This window comes from Cajanus cajan, chromosome 9 (assembly GCF_000230855.2).
Source record: "Cajanus cajan strain Asha chromosome 9, NIPB_CcT2T_4, whole genome shotgun sequence".
Classification (NCBI taxonomy): Eukaryota; Viridiplantae; Streptophyta; class Magnoliopsida; order Fabales; family Fabaceae; genus Cajanus; species Cajanus cajan.
Window position 1 is genome coordinate 2,437,076 of NC_138525.1, and position 27,400 is coordinate 2,464,475.

A 27,400-nucleotide genomic window follows, 5' to 3' on the forward strand; every position below is an offset into this window, starting at 1 on the left:
AATATACATATCACCTTATTAATAATATATATTATTAATATTTTTGACATTTTTACTAAACGTTTTACATTTTAATTGAGTCATAAAGTTTTTTTTAAATCTATTTTATTTTCTATAAAACCACAATTTTTAAAGAAATTTGAGAAGACCTCTACTAAAAAATTAAGTTTTTCCATCCCATCTCATTATATTATGTAAAATCTTGAAGTTCAATTTCACTCGCTAAGGAAGAGAATCGTGTGAACCTCTACCAAAATACTGCTCTTAAGGCTACCATTCTCGACCAAAGGAAATGAATGGTATAGGTCTTATCTTCTCCTATATTGCCTTCTTTTTTTTTTTTTTTTTGTCTTTTTAAGCTTGTAACGAAACTTGAGAGTATCAATTTGATCTCGATTCTCTTGAATTCTTAACTATGTGGAATCACTTTCTTTCCTAACATTACTATTACATTGGGTAACCATAGGGGATGCTGGTGGATCCCCCAAATGAGCAAGAAGTATGAGAACGTGACTCCTTACTATCCGGCTCAATAACTACCCTTTTGTTGTCAAGTTGGTTTCAAAAGGATGGGAGTTCATACATCTTCATGATTGTTTATTTAGATTAATTCAAATGGGTTATATAAAATATTTATAATTTTTTTAATAAAATTATCTTTGTTCGTGAGTCTATGTTAGTGTAATGCATGACTTGTTTCTCTTATATTACTTTTTTATTTATATTTTAAACCATAATTTTTAATAATAATAGAATTAATAATTTTTTATCATGAAAAGAAAGTAACATGCATATTTAAAATTAGAGTTATTAACTTATTTAAAGTTAAAATTTTTGGTCGATTTAACATTTTTTAAGTAAAATAGATTAATGGACCAAATTGTATATTTTTTAAAAAATTAAAAAATATATATGATAGATAATAGATTAAACTTAAACTATAATTTTATAGAAACTTGTATGTTTAAAGTTTGACTAACTTTATCTATTTTCACTTCTACTCTCAAATTCTATAAAACCCCAATCTTTTTTTTTTTAATCTTAGAATGATAGTTGTTTTTCAAGAATTAATAAGATGAGTAAACTTAAAAAAATATATTTAAAATGTAATAAATTGTATCTTTCATAGATAACTTGTAGATGAATCTATCATTAGTTGTATTTTTGTATATTTTAATAATACGAGTATATATATATATATATATATATATATATATATATATACTTGTTTATTTATTTATTTATTTATTATCTATATTGATGACTTGTTTTAAATTTGTTTATTTAATATTAAAAGTTTGACTAACAACAATGAAATTGTAGAGATAAATATCTACACAAAATCCTTTAAAACTCTCTATAAAATATTTGTGTTTATTTCATCATTACCACCAAATTAAAATCCACTATCCATATATGAAGTTGTCATTATAGAACTCAATGAAAGATTAAAGAAGCATGTCTAGAATATCACTCTACATATAGCCTTTATGCTTTTAGAAAGAAAAAAACAGCATGACCTTCAAATAAGACATTGAGAAATAAACTAAATAATTATTTTTTGACATATCAACAACACACATCTCTTTCCTTAGTCAATAAATAAACTAAACAATTACCATCTTTTGATTTATTTCTTTTCGTCAATTCAAATATAACTAGGAAATATAAAGTTTTATTTCATTATATTTAATTTGATTTTTTATTTCATTTCGTTCAAGTTATTTCCATGATCCTTTTAAAAGTCTTTTACACTATTCTCAACTCATTTCTTATCCGGTTTATCCAATAATAATGCTTCTTAATTACTATTATAAAGACAAACGATGTCGTATAAATAGTTACCAAGTTAGGGAAACGGGATGGATATTTTCTGCACCTCTATATAAAGGGAGACCGTCCCATTTGAATTCCGCGCGCTAAAATTGTGGTGGTATTTGATTTTCCATTAAGTTCACTCGCTCGTTTACATGGTAGTGCAGAACCAAGATCGCTGAAAATGGAGGACATGGACGAGATCGATGCCGTTCCTCAGGTCCATCTTTCACACAATTTGCCTCAAAATTTTGGTTTCGTATTATTCTTTGCCTACCGAGGAAACTACGATAGTAAAATGTAGAAGAAGAAGAAAATTCCACAAACTTCACTTTCGTATTTTCTTGTTTATGCTGATTCATTACTTTTTATTAGCAATCGGACTATGGAATGACACGCGCCGCGTTTTAGATCGACGAGGTTAAAACTTAAATGGCGCAGTTGTTCTCTACGGATAACCAGATTATTGCAGTTTGTAGGATAGAAACTGGATAAGTAAAATTTTCATTTGTAGTTTAAATTATTCGCTCGCTTAATTTGTTAATCTGAAGTTGAAACTCAAATTGAATGTGTCAATACAGTCTGATGATGCTTAATCGTTATATTTATAGCTCCGAGTAACACCTCGATATTTGATTCTCTAATGACTTTTGACTTTATTGTTAGTTTATTAGCTAGATTTGTTATAGCAATAGAATTCAAGCTTAGTGTATAATAACAAGGGTTCAATTATCATTTATCATCAATGAGAGGATGCATGCCCTGCCTGGACCGGCTTATGATGGTGCTTCTTTCATGCCAGTTACTAGAAATGACAAGTTTAGGAAGAATGACTTTCAATTTCATGAGATGATTTCATCTAAGCAAGAAATTTCTTTACTATTAGTTTGTATGGTTGTGCTTGTGTTGTGCTACAACAGTGGTCGCAAGTTTTTTAGTTTTGTAATGCATTACAAGCCAATATGGAGGTGATTACTTGACTGAGATATGGAGTAGATTAATATCTTGAAAAAATAAAGTAAGCAAGGGGGTGGTGGTGGGTAATAGGTTTACAAATCTTCTCAGATTTGTGTAGAATGAGTTTACGTAATATCCATCAGTTTTAATGTTTTATAAAAGTAGTTTTTCATGTTTCTTATTAGAAGTCAACTTGTGAAAATATTCCAGCAAATTTTATACTAATGTAACAGTCATAGGATGAGGTATATCACCGGTAACTTGAATTGAATGCAGACTAAATATATGGCTACATAATTAAATTAGATTGATATTGAATATTTATTATTAATTTTTCATATATTCAATATTTAATATTAGAGCGATATCTTAACCATGTGCTTATATATAAATTCTTAAAATTCTTAGGGATTATAAATATATGACTCATTAGACTCAATAGTTGGTTCTTGTAATCTTTTTACTTAATTTGATAGATTTGCTTCATTTCAACCTCAGTCCTTAATTGAAATTTTGGACTTTATACAGGTTTACATGGCTTGCATCCTAAATGGTCATAGGTAGGCTTCTTTTAATTGCTAAAATTTCTATTGCCCTATATTACAGACCAATCTTGCATAACATTTGTTTGGTGCAAAAAACAAAATGATAGTTTCCTTCCACTGAGAGTGAAATTGTGTGAAGAATGATGTTGGCATGTGGCGGGAAGGATATTTGAAATTGAGTGGCAAATTGTTTAAAAAATATGGAAAATTATATATACTGTGTAATGTGCCAATTTTGACAAGCAAAAATGGTTATTTTAAAGGAATATGCAGCTGAATCTGCTTGCTCTTGTTACATGTTTATGGTTTTCACCTGATTTTTCTTTAATTCTATTTTAATGAACAAAAACTAGTTCTCAAACCATTCCTTACAGAGTAGGAGTTTCTTATTATGATTCCACCCTTCGCCAACTTTATGTACTTGAAGTTTGGGATGATGGTGACAATGGTTTTCCAGTTATTGATTTGGGTATGATTTCTTCTCTTTCATTTATCATTGTTGAATTTGAGTATATTTTTAGGTAGTGATTGACCCAACTTGTTTTTAGTTTCTCTCCTTCTTAAGGGGGCGTTTGGTACATGGGAGATTTTTTCATGCTTGAAAATTATGATTCATGAGAATCATAAATCTCAGAAATTATGATTCCTAGGAATGATTAAAATCCATTTGGTTGATTATAGGTTTTCATAGGAATATTTATAAATGTTACATAGGAATAAAATGTTTTTACTGCATTAAACACTACTAAAACATGGGTAATATGACATTTTATTAGAGTAAAACTTTTCATTTAACTTAGGAATGTTAAATTCTCACCCCTCCCATATGAATAATATTGTGGAAAACATAGTTAAAAACTATTCCAGTGAAGCAATGTTTTTTGTGAATGTTATTTTTTAATTAGTAAACTAAATGTGGGAAACTAACTTTTTTAATTTCTGGGAAAGTAAAAAGCATATTTATACCAAATGCCTCCCAAAAGGAGATGTCGTGCTAAACATAAAAGCTCTAAAAAGTAAAATGAGATTTTTTTTCTCCCTTTTTAGTTAAGATAACATAGAACAAGAGCTTTCAGACTAGTTAATTTTAAGTTTTGCTTTCTCTTTCACTGTACCAAATTCCAATGCACAAGAACATGCATCCAAATATTTTTTAACAATAATTTAAAAACATTTGTTTACTTTAACATTAAAGTAGCTTTTAAGGTCTAGAGAAGTTAGGCCAAATCCAATCGTAGTTTGCATGTTCCTCCTTGATGCAATGTTGCATCACAGTTGAAACTCGAAACTAAGAGCATAGGTGTGTCTTCTTTGGACACTAGTTTCATTATTGTGTTTCATATACCCCTATTGACTTAAGATGAATACTTCTCTTACTAGTTATGAACTCTAGTATATGGATGTCTTTTGGCTTCAATAACTGGTGCAGTGAAATATCAAGCAAACCCATTGGTTATTTACACAAGCACTAAAAGTGAAGAATCCTTCTTGTCTGCTCTGCAACGAAGTGGTAGGGAGCCCATCATGTGGTTGAGTTATAAAGACTAGTTATGAGGCCATTTACCAATTGAAATTATGCAGATGGAGTAGCCGAGTCTCCTACAGTAAAGCTTGTGAAAAGTTCAATATTCAGCTATGAGCAAGCATGGCATAGGTATTGAATCTGCTAAGAACTTGAAGAGAAATTTCAAGTAAAGTGTTTGCAGTGTACTCGATGATGATAAATTAAATTGTTGATAAACATTGTTTTGCATAGAGCTTTCAGATTCTTAATAATTCAATATAAACATTTTTGTACTTCTGTATTCATGTTGATATGTCTTATCTATGCAATATTTCAAAAGTAAATGGTTAAAACTTAAAACTTATCATGCCTAAAGACACATCCACACACAAAAGTAACAGTTGATTTAGGAATTAACCTTCTGTTTGAAATTGGGGTATTAGTGTTGTCTTTTCCTCATACAGTTGGCATCATTGCCTTTCTTTCTCAACCTAGAAATGTTTCTGTTTTTTGACTGTTCCGCTAATTTACCTCTTCATTTTTGTTGTTTTGTTCAGCTTGCATATTTTTTGTGTTGGTTTGAAATGAGGCTATTCTATGACATCTTTTATTTGGTGAATATCAACTCCTTTTTATCAATAAAAGGAAAAACAAAAAGTGTGCTTCTATACCAGGATTCTATTGCTCCTTCTACTTCCTGATTTTACAGATTAATTTACCTGCGGGTGGTGGGGATGGATGGTGGATTAAATGTCAAGGAGAGGATTTACTATGTGAGTCTGAAACTACCCACTATTGTTCTAGTATCTTAAGATTGTTTATTTATAAAGGTGCATGCTTAAATTAGTAGTTGAAATATTATTTGTTCTTGGATTAATTGTAGCTTATAATAAGTCTTGTTTGGAAAAATCCTTTGTCCCTTCAATTCTTATTGCTATTGCTATACTCTAATAATTTTATTCGCATACCTCACCTCCTACCTCCCTGTTACAACTGCAGTTGAGTTCCATGATGGACATGGGTAGTGAAGTACAAGTTCGTGCTAGCGGTGGCCTTCTTGCAATATTAGAGAATGAAAGGATTGTAGATACTCTTGAGCAAAAAGAGTCTGGAAACACATCAATCACAATAGATTCAGTAGTAGAAATTTCATTGTATCCTTGTACTTATATTGCTCAGTCCTTAAAGGCAGAAACGTTCAACTTTATGTGCTGTTTGAAAGGAGATAATGTTGAGATCAAATTATGTCCTTTACTATGGAGATGCAGAAATAACTTTCTCAAACTTGACACAGCAGCTCATGAAGCATTACAAATATTCCAAATAGACAAGCACCCAAGCCACATGGGAATTGGTAGAGCAAAAGAAGGGTAGTTGCTGACTTACTCTTTAAATATTCTACTTTGAAATCATGTAAGTATCTAAGACAATGTCTTAATTGCAGGTTTTCAGTATTTGGAATGATGAATAAGGTTTGTTGGAGTTGTTTGAATAGTGTGTGCCAATTTCTTGTCATATATAATGACTAATGCTTTGTCCTGTATGCAGTGTGTGACTCCAATGGGTAGACGTCTTTTGAGGTAACATGTATTAAAAATAATGATAATGTGCGATCTATAGCACACCCATTTCTCAAACTTCAGAACTTAAGTGATGTTTTTCTCATACATTTTCCCCATTGCAGGAATTGGTTCTTAAGGCCTATACTTGATCTTGAAGTTCTAAACTATCGTTTAAATTCTGTATCCATTTATAGTATAGTATATTATATATGGTCCAATTACGTGCTACTAATCTGTAGTATCTTAAGTTTCAGGTTGGAATAAATTTTTACTTTATTAAGATATTGCTCCTTTTAGGGGAAATATCTATTTACCACATATCTTCAACAAATTCATCATATAATCATGCAAAATGCTGCTTTTCTTTGATGGGAAATAGATATCTTTCTTTCTATGCTCAGAAGAACTTATTGCTTCTTTGCGGGAAACCTTGAAATCTGTTAAGGACATACCTCACTTGCTGAAGGCATGAATACCGACTTTTCCTTTACTCTCCATCTTGTATAATAAATTTTGTTTTCTTCTTGATCTTCTAGTCATCTGACTATATTTCCATTGTCTATTCTTGAAACTCCTTTAAAGATTCTGTTTTGTTTGGGTCAATAAATGATTGAAAAAGAGTATGATGTATGCTCATTACATTTTTGGCAACTACAACATTTTAACTCTTGATCACAAATATTGAACATTATTGATTGTTGAAACATGATATTTTTAACTATTACATACCGCATAAATAATGTGTTTTTATTGTATAAGCATATAAGTGTTATTATGTGAAGATAGGCTAGTCTGTTTTAGTACAATTATGAATGTGAAGTTCTTTTTTTAAGCAAAAAGCTTGTATTCTTTGTATACTAATACTTCTAAAAATTTAATCAATCAATCAAGAAATTTGACTCTCCAAGCTCTATATGCACTAGCTCTGATTGGACAGCCCTGCTGAAGGTAAATTTTTCTTTAATGCTTTCTAATATAGTCACGTTCCCTTGTATTGTTTAATTCATGTTTGCTTCTAAATATTAATAGAAATCTATATTGTTCCTTGAATTTATTTTTACGTGAGCCCCAATGGCCTTGAAGAAAAAAAAACTAAACACTTTCTTTGTAAATTATTACAAGTTACTTGGAATTAAAGTTTCACAGATATTCCCCACTTACCACTTTCCCTCTCTCGATCTATTGGTATTTTCCTATTTGTGTTTGCTTGTAAGTAATTAAAACCGAAGAAACCTTGCTGCATGAAAAATGGGTACAAAACTGTTGTGAATGTAGGGAGTTAATGCTAAGCCCATGCTCAGTTATGTCCTTGAAGAGGTGGGAAAAAAGTTGATCCGGTTAAATGGCGAGAATGGTAAATGAAAGGCCAATGCATAAAATTTAGCAGTATCTTTCATTATGTTTGAATATCTAGTGGTGAGTGAAATGAAATGGAGGGGAGGGGAATGGATTGGAATAAAGTTACTATTTCATTGTTTGGATATATTTACAATGGGATGAAAAGAAAAGAAAAATGATCCCATCTCATACCTCCTGGAAGTAATAGGAGTATTGAATCATTAAATGGAATGGGATGGAATGGAATGCTTTTAATCATGTTCCATTTCTATTTTAGACGATCCATCAATGTAGCCTAGTATTCCATTTCGTTTCACTCCAATCTATTCCTTTCTCTCTATCCAAACATAACCTAACTTCTATTTCCACTTCTTGAGGAGGCTCCATTCTAGATTATTGTTGATTTATAAACAACTATATAAATATCTGAATTATTTAAACGTCATTGTATAAAAGATATGGATGGAAACTTTTTTCATAGATTTTATGGAACATACATTATTTTGGTTACAACATGAGTATATTCTGCATTGGTGTTGTGCATGAGCACAAAAATCCATTTAACAAGGAAGAATGTCAGGGTTTCCTTTCCATGTTGGGCACTGTTTATTTAATAAATCCATTTAACTCATAAGTTGCGTAATATGAAGAGGACACCTTCATTCATAGAATATTAGAATGTTAATGACAGTATAATACATTTTCCTTTGCAGCGAATATCACATTTTGGGGCTTTAGCACTGTTTTTTTATGTTCTTTTAATTTTTTAGAGTATTTGTGCGCTGTTGCATGTAAACAAGATTTTTGAAGTTGGAATTTCCGAAGGTCTCCGAGAAGAATTGAAGTATTTGAACTTGGATATTGTTGAGAAGGTACGTATCAGTTCTATTCAAGAACACTTGTATACATTCTAGCATAATTGATTTTATTTTTGAGTAACATAATTGCAGGCAAGTTCATGCATAACAACTGATCTTGCTTATGTCTATGAGCTGGTAAGTTTTATTTGTTTCTCTCCAATTAATTGCCAGAAAGACAAGCAAAAAAATAAAAAATAAAAATTGCACATAATGATTCTCAAAAGCATTTGATTTTCCTCACTGGTGGGGTTGGGGGAAGCATCTAAGATTACATGCAATTGAAAGATTTATTTTTAATTTGTTTGGGTACCAGTGATAGTAGTTTTTCCTTCATTTGGACTCCTGTTATTATCGACAATGTCTTCTGCAGGTAATTGGTGTTATTGATGTAAATAGAACTAAAGAGAAGGGATATGCGACAGTGGTGAAAGAAGGTTTCTGTGAAGAGGTTAAACCCAATCTCCTCGTTTTCTTCACCTTAGTGTGTGAATATAATGAATTTAGGTAATACAAATTATTTCCTCATGCATGTGTCTAGTTGGATGAGATTTTAAATAGATGAATTAATCCGTAGATGTTGAAATTTTAATTTAATACATAAAATTTTCTCCCTTCAATAGGTAAAATTTGTCTTTAGAGTGACTAATGTTTAATTTCTTGACTTTGGATAATTTTGTTGCTGTGTAGTTGGATGAGCTGAGGCAGATATACGAGGAACTCCCTGAATTTCTGGAAGAGGTAGCTTTTGGTGCAAATTTTATTTGAGTAAAGAAATTATATATTTTTTCATCATGATACATATTTTGCAGGTTTCATCTTTGGAAATAGCACAACTTCCCGCTCTATGCAAGAACAAGCGCATTCCTTGTATTGTTTATATACAGCAAATAGGTAGTTCTGACTCTGAATTACATTTGTATCCATAAAATGTGGTGATGGGTCATTGCATTGCTCTTCCTTTCAGGAGTATATTTACTTATAGGCTACTTTTATTTTTGAATCAACTAATTCATAGAAGGCCATCACTATATCATCGTGCTTTCCTTGCATTAGTATTTTGTTGGATTATCATACCTTGCGCTAGAGCATGTGCAAACTGGTGGTTAATAAGGCTGGAGATTGGCCATTGGCCCAATGCTCAGCACCTGTGTCATTATCATTAGGCTTTCAGTTTTCAGTCTCGTGTTTAAATCTCAACACAACCGGTCATTTGTTTTTCTCTATCTTGTGGAGAGACGCCCATTCTCCGTCTCAAGTTGTAGACTTCATACTATAACTAAGGGGAAGAAAAAAGAAATGAATAATGTATCCGAGAGTGAATAAAATCTAATGGTTTAGGAGAACAATGAACTTGGTCAGTGTCTGGAATCTGGATTCTTTAGTTCACCGGTTGTAATATCTATAGAGTAAAAATAAAATAGATTTTTGGCTATTATATAAACTTGTGTAGTAGTCCAATAGTTTTTATTGTACAATTGATTTTGACTCATTTTTACCTGTAGTGTTTCATTTGGTGACTCTTTTTCTTATGAATCCTTTCGAGTATTAGCAAATTGAGTGACAACATTCCTTTTCAGTTACCTCGTTTTATAAAATGCCTTGACAAATTTAAGTTGCTTAAATGGTTCCTCTTCGAATATTCTTTACAACATGAAATTTCTGATGTTTTCTAGAATTAAGTTTATGCAATGTGCAGCACAAAAAAATGTTCACCTCATTGGCCAGAACATAGTTACTTCCATTGTTTGTTATAGTTTGAACACCTTTTTCCTCTCCAATCTCATCCAAAAGAGAATTAAGTGACTCCAAATATTTCAGCATTCTTCATAAATTGAGATCCATTAACAGACTTCACAAACATCATTGTAACGGTAGAGTTTATTTAGAAATTGATCAAGGATGTGACGAAATAGATTAGTCATGTTTGTCGTTTTGCTCCTTATGGTCTTTCGACATATTTTAGTGGACTCCCAACTCTTTCATGTTATGATTAGCATTCATAATACAATTTTTTAATATAGATTTTATTATTAGTTAAAAATTATTAAAAATTACAAAATTAATTCACTAAATAAGAAGTGAGATTCACACTTATTTGTGTTTTTTAGTAAAAATAAATGTATTTAAAAGAGTGCATTAAAGAATGTACTATTAGTGTTTCTTGTCTTACTATACAAAGTTAGAGGTCTTTTTGATAGCATCCTTAAGATTTCAAATTCAGAACCTCTGTAACACTATTATGCTCAGTTTGGTTGCAGAGAAGTAGTGGTGAAGTGGGGAAGAGGGAAAAGAAATAGATGAGAAATAAAAATTGTTAGGCGTCGGAGAAGTGACAGAGGAATGAAATAAAAATAAATAAATAAATTGGGTCTCACTTGTTTATTACTTCGCTCAATGGCATGGAAATGAACTGGCTTGACTACATATGACAATCATTGTTTTTAACCACAATTGGATGGTGTATATTTTAAAAAGATAACTGATTTTGAAAAAAGAATAATCGATTGTCCTGTGGTTTTTAACAATAGATTGTTTGGGTTAATTTACTTTTTTTCTTTATTTGTTTTAAACAAAATACTTGTAAATTCTCTCTATTTCTTTTACCAAATTTTATTCACTTTATTTATTTTTTGTCCATTATGGTTCTGAATTTCCAAAATTTTGAGGGATGTGTTTTGTGATTGACATGCTTTCTTTGTTGTCATTTCTCATGATATAAACCAACTAGCCCATGTTTTGGTAGGGTGAGACTTTAGTAATATTAGATAGAGGAGTCTTCCAAATTTTGCTTGACTTTAGTAATATTAGATAGAGGAGTCTTCCAAATTTTGCTTTACGTGCAGTAGGAGTAAATACTAGATTTCTGGTGTAGTTTCTGATATTTGTCTTCTATTTTCATATATTAAAAAAAATTCCAAAAAAACATCTAATAACGTCATATCAACCCTTACTTTCACGTGACATCTGAATGTTAGGTTACAACTCGATGAATGCTAGGTTATTATTAACTGGTGACAAAAATATTTAAAAAAATCTTCAATATACATCTGATTGGAGAGCAAAACTAACATCAAGTTTTCAAAAAAATTAAAATGAAGTCATATTTATATCATTATATATATCTTATGAAAAAAAGAAGCGGGGAGAAATTTATTATGGTCACTATGGGGAACCGGCCAACAATTTTAACTTAACATGTAATTATATATTTTTTATTTGCAAAAAAAAAAAAACTTATGAAGTGAAGATTGACCAAGTTCGTGAGGCAGATCATGCAATAATTTCTATATTAAGGGAGGGAACATAGGGAACAGAAAAGTAGACAAAATCGGAGAATAAGATGATAGAGAATAGAGAACAGTGGGAAAGGGAATACTAGTTCACCTTTTTTTTTATTGCATATTTTTTATCGGATGGACATTTTATAATTGCATAATGCTTTATTTTTTTTTGTCTACTGCAGGATATTTAATGTGTATCGTTGAAGAAAAAATTGAAGAAACCACCCTGGAGAAACTTGTAGATTGGGAATACACAGTATGTTGGCATTTGAACTTGGTCAAGTAATTTACGTAGTTAATATGTTAAATTTTGATGGTAGTTATTTCAAATACAGTTTTGTGATACGGATGAAGAGACAAAAAGATACTTCTATCGTACGCCAAAGACACGAGAATTGGACAATCTGCTGGGAGATATCCATCATAAAATTCTAGGTATTTTAAGTATATACTAGCATTTGACAGTTCCCTGATTTTTATTTATTTATTTACTTTGAAGTAAGTTCTTGAGCCTCTCTGCATAACATGCTCTAACCTTGAAACGAAAAAACCTTATTCCTGAACCAAAAAAAACTAGATCATAAGAATGAAATCAAATGGAACATCTCTCTCCCTTAAAACTATATTGTAAAAATGCAATATTAAGTGTTAATAAATGAGAATTAAAGCTTAATAAAAAATATGAAATTCCTTGGCACAGCTTATGTGGTAAGAACTAAGAGACGAAATAGATAATTTTGAGTTTGCCTTCGAAGTTGTAACACTAGGTCTATGGTGTAAATCTTACTTATTTATGAATTCTATAATTCAAGACATGGAGAGGGCAATCACTAGAGACTTGTTTTCACGCATATTGTTGTTCTCAACCCATTTGATAAAGGTGGCAACTTTTGCAGCTGAACTAGACTGGTAAGATAAAGTCTGTCGTTATAATAACTGGTGCTTGCTCAGACATTTTTATTTTATTTTTTATCATTGATAATTTTATTTCAGCTTTTTATCAATGGCATTGGTTGCTCGGCAAAACAATTATGTCAGGCCTTTGTTGACTGAAGAAAATTTGCTCGATATAAAAAATGGAAGGTTCAAACCAATTTAGTTTATAAGAACCTCTTGGAAATGGAGAATCATTGATATGGTTAATGATCAAAAATTGGCTGTTTGCAGGCATGTTTTGCAGGAAATGACTGTAGACACATTTATTCCTAATGACACTAAGATTCTTCATGATGGTAAACAGATATTGACTTACATAACTGATATTATCCAACTTATGTCATTGCAATCTGTTTTGATCAAATTATACTGTTCTTAATCCCTTTTCAATTTTTCTTTCCATTAGGAAGAATTAATATCATCACTGGTCCTAATTTTTCGGGGAAAAGTATCTATATAAAGCAGGTCAGTTATTAGTTTATTTTTCTGGATATGTATTCTCTAGGATATTTGGTCGTACTCTTTTAAATAGCAATAATATTGAAAAGGTCTTTCTATCTATATGATCTTAACTTCTAGTCTCCAAATGAAATAATATTTTTAACTAGTCTCTCAATGAAAAAAAATGTTGCAGAATAAATTTTTGGTATTACATGTATGAACTTCTGGATTTTGTATATTTTTATTTTCTCGATATTTGGTTCACTGCTCATGTACTTCATTTTAACATTTTTTCTGTTATCCAATTGAAAAAAGAATTTAATTAGCATGTACTTTTGGGATAAAAGTTTGGACAAAACTTAGGGGCATAATAAGACCTGCATTAAATACAAGTATATAATATCCCTAATTAGAGAGAAGCACCAACCGTACCTAAGAAAGTGTAGTTTTCTCTTAAAATTTATGTTATATTATATTATTATTTAATAAATACAATAATGTATCAAATTTATTACATGATATCACAATTTAATGATAAAGTTATTTTACAAGTATATTAAAATTAAAATGATAAATATCAACGTCTATTATATTATCTAGTTTGTGTATGATTACATATCTTAAATGGGCTTGTGCTTATCCTCCTCCCCAGAACAGAGGATTTTGTGAGGGACTGTGTTGAAGACTTAAAATTATTGACTTTCACAGAACAGTTCTTCAGATAGTTGATTCCTCGACATACAGTCTAACGTGTAGTTACTACACGTGTTGCTATATGATCATAAAGTAACGAGAAGGATTTTGCAGGTTGCTACAATTGTTTTTCTCTCCCACATTGGCAGTTTTGTGCCAGCTGATGCCGCAACTGTGGGTCTGACAGATAGGTATCATTTTCTTATGAATTGTTTCTTTTGTGAAAAAGGAGTTTCATTGTTATCTGCTGAACTTAGTAATTACAATCTTAATGTTCAGTTTATTTTCCTTATATATTTTTTTTGGGGGGGGGGGGGGGGTGTTGGTGGATATTTCAGAATATTTTGTGCAACAGGGAGCAGGCTTATGACAGCTGAACAATCAACATTTATGATTGATCTACATCAAATTGGAATGATGCTCAGGTATACCAAGAGAAAGGCTAATGGGGATATATCCAATACATTGAACATAGAGCGATGCCAGGCGAAATCTGTATAATCTCCTAGTCTTTGGACTATTGTGCAGGATGATCCTCTCTTCTATATTACTTGCTTATTTTATAATTGCAGATTTTCTTCTGAATGCTTGTATCTGGACAATTAAATATAGATGGAGGGTTCCAGGAAATTTTTAGTTTACTAAAAGAACAGTATATATATTAATGTTCAAAAAACCTGCAGGCATGCTACTTCGCGATCTCTCTGTCTGGTGGATGAATTTGGTAAAGGCACTCTTACAGAAGGTCAGTTTATCCAATGTTTATCGTGTTTAAATTATAAATACATGGAAGATGTGTGTGTATTGCAGATGCTAGTTTTTAGCATAAATGTTTTGATTTTCCTTTCAGATGGCATTGGTCTACTTGCTGGGACCGTAAATCACTTTGTCACGTGTGATGAACCTCCAAAGGTAAGACTTATATTCCTGAAAATATGAGTAATATATATTTTAATTCAACTTTTCAGGAATTATCTTATCATTTTCTTCGCAGCATGCTTTTAACTTCTTCACAGCATTTTGCCGTGATTGAATATCTGTGTTTCGAGTTGCCCTCATAAACTCAATTCTGTCTGACCCCTTTACAAGTCTGTTTTTGTTATTTCTATTATGGTCAAGGTTCGTTTCATATGATTGTATATTTATGCACTAATCAAAGTTCATTAATCACCAGAATAGAAGTTAAAAGTTCATTAATTTATCTCTGTTGAAAATTAAAAAGTAACTCAAGTAGTTTTTGTAATTTATCAACCATCAGTTTTACTAAGGATGTTGTTATTGAAGACAGTATCCCTGGGAATTTTATTAAGCGGAAGAGGAAGTATTAACTATTAATACAGACCCTTCAGTCAAATTGTAATTGAAATGTATAATCACAGAACTTGTGAAATGACTATATGCAGCTTGTCAGAGAGATTGTAACAAATCATTGTTCTGCGAATTTTGTAGGTTTTTGTGTGCACTCATCTCATGGATTTATTGCATGGGCATTCCTTGACCAAGGTTATGCAGTTTTGCTTGTGCATCATTGTGAAGTTGATGTTTTTAAACACCTCAGTTGAGTGATCATAAACATAATTCCTTTGGACTATTTCAGTCTGAGCAGATTAAGTTTTACACAATGAGTATACTGAGGCCGGACGACAATTCCTCACGTGTTGAAGACATTGTCTTTTTATACAGGTAGCTTTTTGTTGATTCCGCCACGCAGCATGCTAAGAATTATATTTACCATCATAAGGTCATTTGGTGTCAAAGAATTTGATAGGAATCAAGAAGGCTAACGTACTTGATCAGACAATTTAACCAAAGTAAAACATTTTTAGTGAAAGACTCTGGAAATGGAAAACTTTCATATTATTGCGATCAGAATACAATTAAAGTGTACTTCTATCTGAGGATATTTCATCTTGTTATTATCATATTCCTCGCAGGCTTGTCCCTGGGCATGCACATCATAGCTATGGTATGCTTTTGCTTTAGTAATACATTTTCTAACACGATTAAGATAAATGTTAGCAAGACTCTCTTTGATATATTATTTCATGAGTTCTAATAAATTTCAGTAAAAGGAAAGTGTGTTTAAAAGATTGTTAGAGTAATGTTACCAACATTTTTCATTATATCAATTGAACTACCAATGAAAATGACGTGCGTGGTTTTGGAATCCTGCAGGACTGCACTGCGCTCTGCTTGCTGGTAATTTACGAAACCGCTGTTTAAAAATGATATTTCCTGATCAATAAAGCATGTTTTATTTTCCACTCTTATTTTTTTTCATTAGAACAAGCTGCGCTGTTCATGCAGGTGTACCAGACGAAATCATAAAAAGAGCAGCAGCAGTGTTGGATGCCGTTTCAAACAATGATCATGTTGAGCGGTTATGCAATGAGAATATCTCTGCTCAAGATCGTCAATACAAGGTGTCAGTTCAATTTCAAGAGTCAAATTACAGCTTTGGATATTGTTTACTCTCTCAGCCATGTTCATTTATATTACTGAATGGAATGCAGGATGCCATGGAGAAATTGTTGGATTTCGATATTGACAAAGGCGACTTAAAACTTTTCTTTGAGGATATATTTTTAATGCATCGTGACTGAAGTCTTATGTTTGTCGTTTTTGTTAAGAATTCTTTATTGAGATGCCATTTGTCATCATATCATATGACTCTATCAAGATGAGTTGCGTACTTATTATATTTTACTGTATTGAGCGATCCTTCTTGTAGAATTATATATTTCCTATAGCTTTGACTCTTATATTGGTTATCAACGAGTAAGTCTAATGTATTTGGCTCCTTCAGAAGTATTTCAGATAAGCATAATAATAACAACAGTTAAAAATTAATGATTAATTTTATAATTAACTTTAAATTTTATTACATTTATATTTAAAATTTAAACTCTAATATAATCATTGTAATTTTAATAAATGAAAAAAAAATTTATTTAGAATTTGTTTAGCAAATCATTTAAAAAATTAATAAGTTCATTTGATTAATTTATAAGTTAATTTACTCAAATTAAGTTATTTTAAGGTGTCTTAGTAAAACTAATTTATAAGTTAGTTAGAAGTTTGTAAGTTATAAGTTAGAAATTGAAAATTTGAAAGCTTATAATTTAATCGACTAAATTGAAAGTGTTAAGTAAGATTAATTAATAAGCAACTTAATTAATATAAAATGATTTATTTATTTATTATAGTAATGAGAGTGAGAAAATAGTATACAAGTAAAATGATTTCTAAATTAAAAAAGAGTAAAATAAATCATTTAAGATGAATTAACTCTAATTAATGTAAAAGTCATTCTCTCATCATCAAATAAATGTATCATTTTATACTAATTAATTAATTTATTAATTAATCTTATCAAATATTGTCATTTCACTAATATAGATTAGAACATGTAGTAGTAAGTTATGTTTGTTTAATTTTTTAGCTAGCTTATAAATCAATTTTATCAAACATGTCCCTAGCGAATTATATTGAAGTTTTTAATTATTGATTTTCTAATCAATGATTGTAAATATATTTTATTTTTTAAAATGCACTTCCTCATTAGAGAATAAACACATCCAAAAATTAATATATCGAAAGTTCATAGAATAATATATATATAAAAAATAATAATACTTGATTATATGTGATATGAAGATTAATCGGTAATCATATGGTTGAAAACTACTTAATAATTTTTCAAAATTTAGGCATGTATCAGCTGTCTCATGTTAATGGGAGATGTGTAACTTGAAGAGCCATTGAAAAGTCTATCAACAAGTATTCGAGAAGCTGCCTCCGTAGGATGGAATTGGTCAAAGAAGAGGTGATCTTGTCTATTAGGACAAAGGTTTGACAATGGCAGGCAGGTAGCCCTAGCATTCAGCTCGCCTACTCCACAACAAGCACCTTTCACCTCAGTAAATCCTGAAAGGGATTTAAATTTTAAACTTATTTCATAATCCAATTTCATAAAAACAAAACTTAGCATTGTTTGCTAGAGGGAAGAAACAAGAAATAAAAGAGAAAATAAATAAACTTTAAAGTCGTTAGAATTCAAAGAATGAAAACAAAAAATATGAAAGAGGAAGAAAGTTTCTTAATAAAGAAATGAAAAGAGAAAACAATATTTTGATATAAGGGCGTTTTTGTTCTTGTATAAATTTTTATTTAGTAAATATAGTTTAAAAAATAGTATTCAATTTTATTGAAAATTAAATTACAATATTTACATATTTTTAATTCAATAGATAATTTCCTTGTAAAAAAAATTAAATATATAATTTATGATTTATAATTATTTATTGATAATCTTATTTCATGTTTTAAATGGAAATAATTTAAACACGTGTTTAATTTGTTAAATTACACAAATTATTTATAATATTCCAAAATCAACTTGATATTAAAAAAATCGCTCCAAGCAATTGATTTATAAAATTATAAAAGACATATGTATTAATTCAATAGTTATATTCTTCTTATTAAAATTTTTATGCACGTTTAAATTCATTATAGTCACTAAATTAAGAAATTTAAAAAATAAAATTATTTGAAAAAATATAATATTGAATAAATTAAATTTTAAAATATTTTATTTAACACTTTTATTTTTAAATCTTGAATAATTGACTAATGAACATTGACTAAAAACAGTATTATACCAATCAAGTGACATACGTAATCACTTCTCATATTTGTCCACATGCCCTGTTATTAGTTCCGATGATATCTACACTTTTTATAATATAATGATAATGATAATTGATAATGATAAGATAGAGAAGAGTAAGATAAATGACAATAATACCATAGGAAGGTGGACTCTGAATGATGTCGTTGATTGCAGCATAAGTGTCAAAGTAGGAGTAGATTATGCTTCCATTCTCCGATTGCCATTCCTTCAACATGGATCGAAGCCCTTCATTATATTTTTTCGACCAGTAATTCACTTCTTCAACGCATTCCGTTTTGTTCTTTAGCCTGTAAACAGGGACGCATCCAAGTGTCCCAACTCCTGCAATCTCAAATTTACGGGCCCCCTGGTCGTATAATCGCTGCAAAAATAAAAAATAGAGAAGAAAAAAAAGTTACCACTTACCAGGGTAAAATATACGGTAAGTAGTAACTTACGAGAAAGCAACATGCAAAATTATTAAGTCAATGGTTCAAAATTTTATGTTAAAAGTGATGTGATGGGTAGGTAAAACAATTCTCTTAAATTTATTGATTAGTGAAGATTTGTATGCATGCACTTGTCTGTGCGCGTATTAATTAACTTGATTGATTATATTATATTAGCATTAATTATTATGTGATACTACCTGTAGTTGCACTTTTAGTGAGAAAGCCATGGAATCCACATACTGCTGTGGGGTGTTTTTCTTGCGAAGATCCGATGACTCAAAGTACCCAAAGAGATCATTGCTGCCAATCACCAAAACGAAAATTGATTTTGAAAGATGATTCTGAAGATCAGCAGCTCCTACTTCTCGTATCATTTCTTCGTGTACAATTGAATAGTAGTCCACTTGTTTTGTCAACGGTATTGATTGTCCCTGAAATAATAATAATAATAGTAGTAGTAGTATAAGTAGAATTTGACACCAATAATAAGGAATGGCTCAATTGAGAGACTGTAATTTCTAATTATGTTTAAGAAATTATGAGTTATATTGTAAAGTCAATCGCATTAATTTTGGACAGGATTTTGTTATTTAGTATATTTTGAGTCGTTATAATTTTATTTTTGAAAAGACAAATTTAGAGATGAGAATATTTATAAATAATTATTAATTTTGACTTTTAAGCTAAATAGAACTTTTAAGTGTACCCAAATACAGGTTAAATAAACTAAAGTAAATAAAACTGGACTAAAAAACAAAAGAAAAAAAAAAGGGAAATTAAAGGAACTATATTTGGTCACTTACATAACGTTCATCTCTACCATCAAATATTCCAGCACCTGAAGAGGCAAAACTGACACCATCCATGAAGGATGCATTATTTTTGTTGGTCTTTGATTTTAGGGAGAGGTAAGGTGGTGAAGTTGCCAAACCCAATTTTTCAGCTGCAAGCCACACAGTCATTCTATTATTAAAAAAAAAATGTCTCTATATTGTTCCTACAACTGTACTACCACTATATCGTTTTGTTGTTTTTCATAATAACCATATAGGAAACTTTAATAAAGCTATTTTTATAATCAGAAACTTTAAAGTTTTCTTAAGTTTGTTCAGCCAACCATGTACCTCTGAATCTCATGTTAGTGTCTCTTTTATGCTTTTTGAGGTGTGAGTCCACATGTTGTTTTTCTTCTTTATGCATGTTTTCCAGGTGTCAGTCTATCAACTATATATATGAATTTCTTACAGGAGAAGTTAGTATCAATTGCAGCAAACAAATCTGGTTTAATACCAAAAATATTTGTCAGCAACTTATCCTGACCAGTTATAACTTAGAGACTTAGTTAAAAGAAGACTCGTGTATTAAACATATAGCTAGCTAGAAACCAAATCAAGATATATACAACCTAGGAATTCATTAATTAAAATTTTATCGAATTAATTAATTAATTGTCTTCACAGTTGAAATATACTGAGGCTAAAGATGAGACTGTATAAAAGTAGTGTAAGACCAATATATATTTTCAAAGGAAATATATAAAAAATATTGTATGAACATATATATGAATTGGCAATACTTACCAACAAGATCTGCAGCATTCTTGCCGTTGCTAAATCTTCCAGTTGGTTTGTGGGTAGGAAAATCAATGCCATAGTGACGATGATTTGCCTTTGCAACGGAAAGTGGCAAGTAGTTGTTGTTTCCAACATCAACAAGTGAGTCTCCAAACACGTAAACAGCTGGAACCATCTGAGCCTTTGAGGAACCAAAGCTAAAGATGAGAGCATAGAGAATACTAATAGAGATCAACCCTCTGTTAACCATCTTGGTGACTTCAAATTGTTGTGGGTTTAGGGTGTGTGGAGGCACACAACTAGTGTTGGATTGATATGTATTTAAAGGATCACAAAGCTGGATCAACTTTACACGTGAAAAGAAGAAATTGATTTTATTTAATGCTAGAGTGAGAGATAGTGGAGCAAAGGTGTTATACTCTATAGATATTAACTTATGGTTATTCCTGTTGGAAGCAATAAAAAAACTAATTCACAAAGTTAGTTAATAATAACGGTATCATTTAATTACACTAATTTTATCTAAGAAAGTAATTTAATTCTTAAATTATACTTTCTTTAAAACTGGATATTAAAAATAAAAATCATCATTAAAAATAGATTTAATATATCAGTTGCTCAATGAACTTTTTTAAGAATTTTCATTTAGGACTTGTATAAGTTTATTTTTTTGTAATATAATCTCTGCGGATAGAAATTTGTCTATAATTCATGAAATTTACAAGATATTCTTGATATATATGGATAGAGTGTTTAAAATCAAACTAATCCAAACTAAAAATCACAAACCAAGCCAAAAAAATCGATAAAAATTCATAGAAAATCACAAATTAATGATTTATTTTAGTTTTTAAATTTTCAAAAGCTTACGATTTGGTTCTATTTTTAGATTAAAATATGAAACCATTTCAAAAATAAAACCGTACTTATTGTAAAATTTATTTTCAAATGCATAGTACACATGTATATAAAATTAATAATAACATAAAAGATGTTTAAATTATAAAATAAGTTTAGACCTAACTTAACTCCTACAAATTAATTTAGATTATAAAATGAGGGTTATTTTTCATTTATATACTTTTTAATTATTTTATTTTTAATCAATATAAAACTTAGATTTTTTTCAATACATACATTTAGTACTGTTAGAGTTGGCACATGGATAAATGATAAGTGACTTTTTTAATAATCTAGGATAGGTAAGATTTGGATTTTTTTATAATACATCCCCTCACATCCAACATTATTGGATTTGGTGCATGTATTAATGGTTGTAGGTCCTTTTAGAGTATATCTAGATAACTCAAGTCTACAAAATTGACTTATAAGGTAAGATTTATCTTCTACTTATATACTCTTTAATTGTCTCATCTTTAATCGATACGAGACTTGAATTTTCCCAATAAAATATTTTTATAAAATTATAAGTTACTAAACTAAATTTTATAATGAAAAATCATGAATTATTGATAAGGTTCGAAAGTAATTTTTTTAATTGACAAACTATGTATATGAAAAAAAAGTTTAGCATAATAACTAAAATTGCATCAAAGAAATATTTTTACTAAAATAATAATATAAAAACTGGTGTTAAATATATTAAGTGAATGAAGTATTTTAGCATTAATTTGTATACTTTTAGTTATATTTTTTTAACGTATAGTCTTAAACAAATAATACAATATTACATATTTTTAGTTATTTTTTTAAATAAAAAAATTTAAAAATTGTAAAAATTGAACCAAATCAAATCACAAAAGATTGATTTGGTTTGGCTCAAATTTTATAATCCATTTAAATTAAACTAAATTAAGTCAATCACACTTAATTATTTTGTTTGGTTTGAGTGGCTTTTAAAGTAAAAATCAAATCAAACTGCATTGTGAACATTTCTATATATGAATGATGACATTGAATAATAATCTAATATGGTTATCCAAATATGTAAATATTAAAAATATTTAGTAAAATTTCATGATTATAAATGAACTAGGGTGGATTACTAGTGTAATACACGGATTAAATAGAAAATAAAGTTATCTTTTAAATTTTAAAAAAAAAATTATGACAAAAATTCTAACTATAGACAAATTACAAAAGTATTAAATGATGAAGGATCTAATTATATATTTTTTTTTAATTTAGGAATCTGATTGAAAATTTTAAAAAAATTTAAACATTATATGATATATTAATTAAACCTTGAAAATACAATATTAATAAAATAAAGAGGTATTTTGAAAATGTTAACATTAAATAGGCAAATTTAATTGACTATAAGTAATAACATATTTTGGTGTCCATCCTAATATTGTTTAATAGTATGTAGATGCATGTATTCACTTGACACAAAATTTAATTCGTCGTGAAAATCATTTTGTTACATTAGAAATAATTCTATAACTTATTAATGATTTCTTTTAATTTTTATCTATACTTTTTTTTGTTATTCAAAAGTTTTCCTTCTTTTAAATTGAATGCATGCAACAATTAAATAAAAAAATTTCACAACTGATTTTTTTAAAAAAACTATTTTTTAATTTAAAAATATTATCAAAATATAAATCTATAAAAATTATTATAATTTCTTAAATTTTAATTAAATAACATAAAATATATATATTAAAAACTAGAAGCAACACCCATACATACATGTATAGATATAAATTTTAGTTTTTTATTTTATAATTTTAATATTATGTTTATTTTACAATATATTTTTACTATTTTAGAATGTAACAACTCATAATAGTTATTACAGTATTTGAAATTACTAACTAGCCATAAAACTACTACAAATACTTAAATATATATGCATGTTATATAACATACATATAAGAGTAAAATAACTATATAATATAATACAATATAAATAGTAAATTAATGTTAAATATACAACTTAAGTTGTCAGTCAAATCATACTTATATGAAAGTTTTATAAAAGTAACATCAAAATAACCAATTATATTTTCATCTATTTGATGGTCTCCTACTACATATCTCCTTTAACCTATCAAAATAATCTAGGCATATATATATATATATATATATATATATATATATATATATATATATATATATATATATATATATATGGATGGGACGAGTATTGGAATGGTGAAAAGCAAAATTGTAAATTTGTTTTGGTTTTTTTAGTTTATACCTCGAGAGCCTGAACTTCTACATAATTAAGCCTGTTCTTAATTGGTATTCTAACTAGGGAACTCTAACTCTTACATTTGGAAACAAATAATATATACTACCCAATATCTTTATGATTTAATTAATTTAATAGATGAAAGTAGCCACGTCAAAATATGCAACATTCGACTAGTGCAAGCCACATTCAGCACAAAGTAAAAGGTTCTCTCTCTCTATAATATATAAATAATGCTCTGAACCGAACATAATTAAAGCTTTCAAAGCAAGGTCAAATCCTCATGTTCATAAAGTTAGTGGTAGCTTTGAAAATATTGCATAGATTTTCAAAATTTCAGAGTATATATTATATACCACCTCGACACTGTTTGAATCTGGCATCCATATATATAAATTTGATTCGCATTCATTGCACCTTGGCTGCCCCCATATTCATCCCACTTCTCTATGGTCATCATGATTTTGTTCCTATAGTAGAAATTCTAAAGGAAACAAGCAACAATAAGGTTCCATTCGTTCGATGTCATCTTTACGTGGCATTTTATAAAATGTCTGTGTCAGAGGACTAATGTAAGATTTTAGATTCACAGGCTTCTTCTTCTTATTTATTTATTTATGAACTAGCTAAGTTCATTGCATGAGTTTGATATGTTCTGAAACAGAACAATAAAACTTACCTAAATCTGAAGTAAAGTACTAAAACAGATTTAAATATGTTTAGTAAAATATTTAATCCAATAAAATATGAGTTAATTACCTATACATTATCAATGTAAAATATTTTTTATACTAACAACCAATCATATTTTTAATAATGTCATATCAATTACTCATTTAATAAAATAAAAATAAAATAAAATAATTTAAAAGATATAATTGGTTGCCAAATAATATATGAATGATTAACCCATAAAATATTACTCTCAAACAAGTAAAAGTTTCCTACTCGTCGTTGGGGCCGTCACCCTCTACTCCATTCCATCTCAAGATATTCTTAATTATAAATAGACGATCATCAATGTTAAGTCAGCATCACTTCACTAAAATTCTTGCTAATATAAATTGTATTTGTTTTTTCAATTTAAAGTTGTATTCAACCCCAATTCAACCTTTTTGTTCTTGAACTGTGTTGGAGAATGTAACAAAATATAAAAGAAACACACTTCCACTATGTTTGGGACCGTTTGTAGCAACATAAATTTTTTTTAAAAAAAAAATCACACTTTCTCTTGCAAAAAATACAAAACAAAATTTTCCAATTTTTTTTCTCAAAAGTTGATTTGAGTAGGCGCCTCCAAACACTCACTTAGTCACTTACTATGTTTGGTTGGAATGAAAACAAAACGAAAATAAACATAATGGAAAGAAAGGGATGATTATAATTTGCTTACTTTGTTTGGTTTCAGTGAAAGTATGAGAGGAAATAATTTTTCTGTGGTCCATGCCCATATTATCTTTCCGCTAGTTTTAGGAAGACAAACAAAAGAGACAGTAAATTATTTTTAAAAAGACGAAAATGCCACTTACCTTATTATTCGTTGGCTGATCACACAAGTGTACAAGTATTGCAACATTCAATGCCAAATAGAAGCACTATTCATATGAATATTGGTACAATTAAATACATAATACTGAGATTAGGTTAAATTTTTATTATTATTTTATTTATAAATTATTTTTTCAAATAATTTACTTTTTAATTTATGTTGTTAATTTTGTTTTATTTTATTTGGGAAATAATATTTTTAATTCATTATTTTAAATTTGTAAATATAAGAATATTAATAATTTTTTCTTCTAAATATGTATTTTTCTTTCTTCTCATTTTCTATGCAGTGAAACAAGAGAGAAGAAATCATATCTTTTATTAAAATCAATAAAAAAAAAGTAATTAAAATGATTAGTTTTTATTAATATTATTATAGAATTAAATTTTATTTTAAAAATATTATTTGAATTAATTAGTTTAAATAGTGATACCATTAAACTATACTACACCTAATTTAAATGTTAACTTTTTCTACAAATAAGTGCAATATATATTATTAATATATTAATAAATATATTTACTTATATAAAAATATTAAAAAAAATAAGAATTAATACATCTTAAAGGAAATATTTATTTTTTATAATTAAGAAGAAAAAAGATATACTACCTACATATATATTTCTTATATCGAGAACGGCAGGAAGTAATTATTATTGATTTCACATAAAGCTCTACGATAATCATATTTAATCACCAAATATAAAATTCAAAATTTTAAATGAGATTTGAGTACTTAACTCAAATCAAATTCATGAGAATCCCATATAATTTCAAAATATCATGATGTAAGGTTTCAGAGTTCAAAGCACTTTTTTTAATGTTTATTTTATCCAAATCATTTTAGAACTTATTTGTTTTTTTAAAATAGTTAATTATTTATAAAAAAAATCAATTAAAAAAAATAACACATAAAGAATCATCATTGCTTTGTTGAAAAGGACATAGCAACCCATCACAATCCTCCACAACCACAAGAGACAATGACTCCCATCAAGTTATTTTTGTTTCCAGAGACTTTCAATTTTTTAATACACCACCTCTGATCTGTTCAAACTTAACATTATTTCTATTTATTAAAAGACAAAAGGAGGTAATCCATGTATTCTTCTTAACATATTTTTTATTAATTAAATTTTATTTTTCACACCAAATTTATCAAAAACATTAAAATTAGAATTTTTTTTAAATAGAATATAAAACTTGCTAATTTTTAAAATTTTTAATCAATTAAAAAGGTGTGTTCAAAATATTCGTGTACAGTATTATATTTGTTTTCAAAATGGGCTCACGTCATAGAAGCTTACAAAAAAAAATACACTACAAAATTATGCAACTTAATAAGTAAGAACTGAGAAATAGTGACCCAAAAATTAAGTAACGAGTAAGGACATATACTCAGACATGGGTCAATCACGACTCATGGTTAATTATTATTATTATATCATAAAAACATAACATATAACATTGACATTCTGGTCTTCTTTAATTATGTGTCTGCTTCATTTCATGACTGACACAAATGTGAGGACAAACCACATAAAATCCGCCTGTCCAGAATGACATATTCCAATTAATCTTTGAAACAGTTCTGAATTAATTAAGAAAGGAATATATATATATATATATATATATAATTAACTTATATTTTAATAAAATTATTTTATTCAATAATTTATATTTTATATTAAATTTTAATAATTTAAATACAAAAGTTATATAAAACAAAAATAAAATTCAATGAACTAATCATTGAATTAAAAAGTTTTAATAAATAAATTAAGCTTATAATTTTTTACAAAACTTAGAAATTATTCTATATTTTATTATATTAATTTAAATTAATGTATAATATTTTTATAAATATTTATTAATTTAAATTTTAATAAAATTTAAAAATTATATAATATTTTATTATATAGATTCACATTAACATGTAATATATTTTTAAGAATATACATAGATTTATTTTTATATAATAAAGTATGTATAGTTTTCAAATTTTGTAAATTTAATATATCTATTCACTCTTACACCATTATTATATCTAACTTTG

General features: G+C 28.5%; 2 protein-coding genes across 7 annotated transcripts; one reads left to right on the top strand and one right to left on the bottom strand.

Annotated features, from left to right (window-relative positions):
• The first annotated feature begins 1,844 nt into the window (after positions 1 to 1,844).
• Positions 1,845 to 16,743, top strand: MSH5 (MUTS-homolog 5). Of its 6 annotated transcripts, none has more exons than XM_083063310.1 (34): positions 1,851 to 2,035; positions 3,301 to 3,332; positions 3,692 to 3,786; positions 4,747 to 4,827; positions 4,899 to 4,971; positions 5,531 to 5,594; positions 5,821 to 5,975; positions 6,090 to 6,191; positions 6,266 to 6,293; positions 6,370 to 6,401; positions 6,506 to 6,563; positions 6,763 to 6,849; positions 7,275 to 7,331; positions 8,492 to 8,593; positions 8,672 to 8,716; positions 8,952 to 9,029; positions 9,269 to 9,319; positions 9,391 to 9,472; positions 12,045 to 12,118; positions 12,198 to 12,297; positions 12,675 to 12,771; positions 12,901 to 12,945; positions 13,030 to 13,094; positions 13,205 to 13,263; positions 14,047 to 14,123; positions 14,271 to 14,357; positions 14,616 to 14,677; positions 14,783 to 14,844; positions 15,382 to 15,435; positions 15,530 to 15,615; positions 15,867 to 15,898; positions 16,108 to 16,131; positions 16,240 to 16,355; positions 16,446 to 16,743. In XM_083063310.1, the coding sequence occupies exons 1-34, from the start codon at positions 2,000 to 2,002 to the stop codon at positions 16,533 to 16,535; spliced, it is 2,388 nt and encodes a 795-aa protein (XP_082919436.1). In that variant the 5' UTR covers positions 1,851 to 1,999; the 3' UTR covers positions 16,536 to 16,743. The 6 variants fall into 6 exon arrangements, 4 of the variants coding, with proteins under 4 accessions (XP_082919437.1, XP_082919436.1, XP_020225630.1 ...); XM_020370041.3 differs by having other exon boundaries at positions 1,852 to 2,035; positions 12,856 to 12,945; XM_083063309.1 differs by having other exon boundaries at positions 1,852 to 2,035; positions 8,522 to 8,593; positions 12,856 to 12,945.
• An 803-nt stretch (positions 16,744 to 17,546) lies between these two features.
• Positions 17,547 to 20,952, bottom strand: LOC109795168 (GDSL esterase/lipase At5g55050). Its single transcript, XM_020354595.3, has 5 exons — positions 20,640 to 20,952; positions 19,863 to 20,002; positions 19,257 to 19,490; positions 18,743 to 18,989; positions 17,547 to 17,859 (listed from the first exon to the last, which is right to left on the bottom strand). The coding sequence occupies exons 1-5, from the start codon at positions 20,881 to 20,883 to the stop codon at positions 17,639 to 17,641; spliced, it is 1,086 nt and encodes a 361-aa protein (XP_020210184.1). The 5' UTR covers positions 20,884 to 20,952; the 3' UTR covers positions 17,547 to 17,638.
• Between the last annotated feature and the right edge of the window lie 6,448 nt (positions 20,953 to 27,400).